The sequence below is a fragment of the Scylla paramamosain genome, chromosome 18, assembly GCF_035594125.1.
Source record: "Scylla paramamosain isolate STU-SP2022 chromosome 18, ASM3559412v1, whole genome shotgun sequence".
NCBI classification, from domain to species: domain Eukaryota; kingdom Metazoa; phylum Arthropoda; class Malacostraca; order Decapoda; family Portunidae; genus Scylla; species Scylla paramamosain.
In genome coordinates, this window is record NC_087168.1 from 17,408,982 (window position 1) to 17,414,875 (window position 5,894).

General features: G+C 46.7%; 1 protein-coding gene across 1 annotated transcript; it reads right to left on the reverse strand.

Moving 5' to 3' along the window:
- Positions 1-582: 582 nt before the first annotated feature.
- Positions 583-5,543, reverse strand: LOC135109369 (proline-rich protein HaeIII subfamily 1-like). The gene is made up of 4 exons (XM_064020761.1): positions 5,478-5,543; positions 5,333-5,374; positions 3,325-3,402; positions 583-1,074 (listed from the first exon to the last, which is right to left on the reverse strand). Exons 1-4 carry the CDS (start codon positions 5,541-5,543, stop codon positions 583-585), a joined length of 678 nt encoding a protein of 225 aa, XP_063876831.1.
- Between the last annotated feature and the right edge of the window lie 351 nt (positions 5,544-5,894).

A 5,894-nucleotide genomic window follows, 5' to 3' on the forward strand; every position in this document is an offset into this window, starting at 1 on the left:
GAAGACCTTAACATTAGAAAGCATCAGGCAAGAGGAGGGCAATGTGAGGCTGGGGTGAAGCAATCTCGCGTGACTTGTTTCTGCAGCACCGTCTACCCTTGACTCGCTGCTTCCACCCGCGGCAGGGCAGGGAAGCAGCAGCAGGGGAAGGGCACCTGCACACGCCCAAGTTGCCGCTAAGCCGTGGTGTTGGTGAGCGGGTGTCGCCAGCACGGAGGAGGGGTTCAGTAATAAGTTATTGATGAGGGGCGCGTCCGTGTGTGGATGTAAGGACTGTGGGACGGATGTTTTTGTTAGCGTGTGTGTCAAGTGTTGTGTAAGGCGTCGTATCGGAAGGTATGGTTGTCATGTATACATTGTGTGGAGAGAGAAGAGTGTGCGTTTCACATACCCAGGGCGAGTCTGTATGATTGTATGTATGAAACTTTTTTTGTTTATATTTACATGTGCAGAAGAGCATGGACACATTCATATAGCAGCTTCGGAAGAGAATAAAGAACACAAAACAGGATATGGACGGACGGGACAGAAACAACAGGGACAATATTGACATGAGCGTGAGTCGCGTCGCGGTAAGGAGTCTCAACGTATGCTGATGAGGGGCGGGAAGAGCTGCGGCTGCTGGGGCTTCTCGTTGGCGAGCGGCAGCACTCCCGCGTTGACCGCAGGCACGGGGTTCACCAGCAGCTCGTCCACAGAGTTAGACTGAGGCGAGGTGAAGGGACGCTGCGGCAGGCCGGTGGTCAGCGGCCGTGGGGGAGGTGCTCGCGGCGCCTGAGGCTGAGGCTGGAGCTGGGGAGGGGGCTGGGGTGGTCTGGGCCTTGTGGTGGTGAGCTGCGGCCTTGCCCGGGGCGGCGGTGGCGGCGGTGGTGTCATGCCAATAATGTTGTTGTCGCTGAGGTCCGGGAGTGGCGCAGGGAAGCCTTGGGAAGGGAAGGACTGCTGTGGAGAGGGACGAGGCGGGCCTTGCGGTGGCTGCTGCGGCGAGGGGGCGTTCAGGATGGTGTCTGGGCGTGGCGCGCCGAAGTTGGCCAGGTCAGGAGGAGACGGCACGAAGGGACGCTGAGTCTGTGGCTGAGGGAGGAGGAAAGGTCCGCTTTCTTTAATATGCACATGGGTACTTCAATGAGAGAGAGAGAGAGAGAGAGAGAGAGAGAGAGAGAGAGAGAGAGAGAGAGAGAGAGAGAGAGAGAGAGAGAGAGAGAGAGAGAGAGAATAACATAGAATAAAAAAATAAGTGAACCAGTAATCAAACAGTAGTGACATGACAGAACGTACAGTACATACACTGAAGCAAACACACTGGACAGACTGAAGCAAGCACATTGGGCTGACTGGACTGAATTAATGCGAAGTCAGGCTGGTCCTTGTGCTACTTAGACGAGTAGGCGCCGTGAGAATGTCATGCAGAAGTGTACACGTGGAGGTATTAGACTGTACTATCTGCCTTAAATGTGCACCTTGATGAATTATGATGAATGAAAGGTGATACAGTAGTAGTAGTGGTGGTGGTGGTGGTGGTGGTGGTGGTACATACGAGTACGAACTTAAACTAAGGGAAGCTGCATGAAACCATCAGAGCTACACGTGGCAGTTCTTGTATAAAACCTACCTACCTATTCCCACCCATCATCCTTATCTATATACCTGCCTAATGTCCTTTCAAAGCTCCGCAATGACTCAGCACTGCTACCAACCTGATTAATGAGTCTATTCCATTCACCCATCACTCTGAGAACCAATGGAGAGAGAGAGAGAGAGAGAGAGAGAGAGAGAGAGAGAGAGAGAGAGAGAGAGAGAGAGAGAGAGAGAGAGAGAGAGAGAGAGTGAGTTGAAGTTAAAGTTGAAGTAGCAGCAGCTGGAGTGATAGTAGTAGTAGTAGTAGTAGTAGTAGTAGTAGCAGTGATAATGGTTGTCGTCGTCGTCAGTTGAATATATAAAAAATAAAACCTCACTGTCAGAGAGAGAGAGAGAGAGAGAGAGAGAGAGCCAGCCAGCCAGCCATACATTTTCGTTGCCCCAGGATCAGCTACTCGCATTAACCCCTCGTAGACGGCTGATGATGATAAATAAGGTCTGGCGAGCCACTCTAATACCAGGACACGCTTTCATACGAGCGGCGAGAGTAATAAAGGCCCGCCGCGTCGTCCACCCTGGGAGAAGCGAAGCAGTGTCACCAGTTCCGCCATGACTGTGTGTGGAAAGTGCCTGTGTGCTGGTGTTGTTGTTGTTGTTGTTGTTGCTACTATTACTACTATTGCTACTACTGTTTCTGATCCTCCTCCTCCTCCTCCTCCTCTTCCTCTTCCTCTTCCTCTTCCTCCTCCTCCTCCTCCTCCTCCTCCTCCTCCTCCTCCTCCTCCTCCTCCTCCTCCTCCTCCTCCTCCTCCTCCAACTACTACTACTACTACTACTACTACTACTACCGCCAGTATTACTCTTACTATTACTTTTACTACCATCACCACCAACACCACCAACAACAACAACATTACTACTACTACTACTACTACTACTACTACTACTACTACTACTACTACTACTACTACTACTACTACTACTACTAAACTACCACTACTCCACGCAGATCTCACAGTTTTATCATTTCTCATGACAAACGCCTTGCTGACATCACCTTAGCAAAGTCACCTTTAAACAATGCCTCGTATTCCTTTCATTCATCTTAACACTAACAAAAAAAACGTGGCTTTTACTGACGATTAACCAACTGCAGTGTAAAAGAGAAGCATAAAGGCGTCATTTACAGCCACTATTGTTCGTTGAGAGGTATGGATGATTGGAGCGGTAATATAGATAGCGCATGTGTTTAGTGTAAGTGGAAGCACTGTGTTTGCATCCCTTGAACAATGAAGGGAGTTGAAGTGAAGGAGAGCGTGGATGTTTGTGGTGTGTGGCACGGCAGAAGGAGGGCGAGAACCAGGCCGTGTGTGGAGTGTGTGGTGGGATGCAGGTGTCCAGGTGTGTGTGTGTGGCGCGAATATCCCATGCCTCCTGCTGTGTTAGGCGCGGCAGACAAGCGGCTGGGGTGTGCCGGTAACCCTGCATGCTAATATAACAGGAAAACAACGACAAGGAACGGTGAGAGTAGGAACAGCGCGTCTTCAATATTACTACCTTAATGAAAGTTAATGATAGGTTAAATTCAAAGACCGGCTGAGATGCTGCGTTAATCTTGCGTGTCAATATAGGATTAAAACACCGACAAGGACCAGCGGGGAGGTGAATCGATGTATCTTCAACGTTACAATCTTATAAGTTTAATTGAGTGACCCACAGCTATAACCAACATTCAGCATCACTTACAGGTCTGGGCTGGGGCGAGGGCGGGGGCTGGAACACTTGCTGCTTGGGGGGCCGGGCTGGCTGGGACTGGAAAACTTGCTGGGGTGGAGACGGGGCAGGAGGTGGAGGGGGAGGGGGTGCTTGCTGCTGGAACACTTGTGGAGGAGGCGGCGGTGCTGACTGGAAGGCTTGGGGTGGTGGCCGCTGGTTCTGCGGGGAGAGAGGTAGTAAGAGAGAGAGAGAGAGAGAGAGAGAGAGAGAGAGAGAGAGAGAGAGAGAGAGAGAGAGAGAGAGAGAGAGAGAGAGACTGACGGGAAAATTAGAGACAGACAGATATGAAAAGATAGTCAGATAAAGAGATAGACAGAAAGGTAGACATACAGATAGACAGAAAAATATGTGTGGTCAGAAAAAGACAGGTATACTGAAAAAAAAGGACATACTCGTATGAAAATAGAGACAGACACAAAACAAAAGACAGACTAACAGATTGAAAAGAAGTAGATGAGTTGACAGAATAGATATAAAAAAAATAGAAAAAAAGACAGAAAACTGAAAATAAAGGACAGACAGGAAAAAAAGACAAAAAAAAAAAAAAAATAGAAAGGCAGACAAACAGACAGACAGACAGAAAGACGAACATGTAAGAAATAAAAATCATGTCCTAAACCAGAATACAGAAGAAACGTTTAAATATTATACATCTGTACATCAGGTTAAAAACAAACAGAGGAGTCTACAGTCTTCTACAGTAACTCTTCACCTCACAAGCGATTCACTGTACAAATATTCACAAAGCTATTAAAGATATACATATTTCCTCACTTCATTCACATTCCACGGCTTACGACAAAACAAAAATACAAAACAAGAACAAACAAAAGCAAAAAAAAACAAAAAACAAAGGGAAGTCACAGAGAAAATAAAAAGAGGGAAGGAAGAAAAAAGAGAGAGAAAGAGAAAGGGAGAGAGTGTTATCTCCCTCTGCTATCTCCCTCCTTCCCTTCCTCCCTTTCTTCCTCTCCTCTCCTCAGTTTTTTTTCTCTTTTTTTTTCCGGGACCACAAAATCATAATGAGTTAGTTTTGTTTTGTGGTTCGTCTGAGAGTAATTAATGTGTGTGTGTGTGTGTGTGTGTGTGTGTGTGTGTGTGTGTGTGTGTGTGTGTGTGTGTGTTTCCAGCCTCTCTCTCTCTCTCTCTCTCTCTCTCTCTCTCTCTCTCTCTCTCTCTCTCTCTCTCTCTCTCTCTCTCTCTCTCTCTCTCTCTCTCTCTCTCTCTCACTATTCCGCGCAAATCAGTGTAACGGAGAAATAAGGATGATAGTAATGAAAGTGATAATGATGATGGTAACACGTACGTGACCAGAGAGAGAGAGAGAGAGAGAGAGAGAGAGAGAGAGAGAGAGAGAGAGAGAGAGAGAGAGAGAGAGAGAAATTCGGTCACCCTTCTACGTACATGCGCAAGAAGTCAGCAGGATTTATTCTAGCTATACCGTGACTCTCTCTCTCTCTCTCTCTCTCTGTATGTGTGTGTGTGTGTGTGTGTGTGTGTGTGTGTGTGTGTGTGTGTGTACAGGGGCGTGTGCATGGCGGCATGAATAAGGAGGGCGTGAGTAGGGTTGGATAGCCGTGGGTTACTGCTGCAGGAGGAGGAGGAGGAGGAGGAGGGAGTCTCGCTTGGTGTAATGTAGGCGAGGAAAATTGGTTTCAAGAGGACACTATTCACACACTCACACACACACACACACACACACACACACACACACACACACACACACACACACACACACACTGCGCATTTCAGGTAACAACGCCCCCCATTTCGAAAGATGTGTCTCTGAGAGGTACTCGTATACAGGTAAAAGTGTTGTGTGGAAATACATTAAGCTTATAGTTAACTGCATGTCTTACTATAGAAAATGATAGTAGTAATGCTAATCAGGGCATCAGGGCGTCTTGGGTGTGTGTGTGAGAGCGATATGTCTGGTATACTTACTGTAGTGAGGCGTTTACATATTGTGTGTTAGTACGTGTGAGGTGAAGCTGTGGTGAGTGCTGGTGTTGAGGAAGCTCTGAGGGTAAATATAATGATGGGGATGATATGTCTGTGCACCAGCATCGCGTCCCTGCAAATGCGAGTAACCGAGACAATAAGCCTTCCCGCCACGCCCACACCACACCCGCCGCAGGTATGACCACACCTACGTCAACAGTTATCTCCAACATAAAGCCAATGCCCATGACGGATCATGAATCACTTGTGTTGTGACCTTTGTTTCCTGTGCTTCTCACTTGTGTGTCTTATCAACACAGCAGCGTGCCTTTGTACTTCCTGCCCTCATTGCCGTGCTACTAACTTTGTCACTCTTTGGGTGCAATATATATATATATATATATATATATATATATATATATATATATATATATATATATATATATATATATATATATATATATATATATATATATATATATATATATAAACTACAAACACTCGGGATTAGTATCAAAACTACAAAATAGGTGGTAATATTAACAACAACTACTACAGGAACACTACATGAAGTCTTCTAGAAGTGACACACTATATAC

What these genes read in the sequence shown, in the direction of transcription:
- LOC135109369 (XM_064020761.1), bottom strand. Translation starts at nt 5,543, where the DNA reads ATGGGCATTGGCTTTATGTTGGAGATAACTGTTGACGTAGGTGTGGTC. An exon ending in TCATACCTGCGGCGGGTGTG is followed by an intron (nt 5,375 to 5,477) that starts GTGTGGGCGTGG and finishes ATTTACCCTCAG; the next exon opens with AGCTTCCTCAACACCAGCAC. An exon ending in CCTCGCCCCAGCCCAGACCT is followed by an intron (nt 1,075 to 3,324) that starts GTAAGTGATGCT and finishes CTCCTCCCTCAG; the next exon opens with CCACAGACTCAGCGTCCCTT.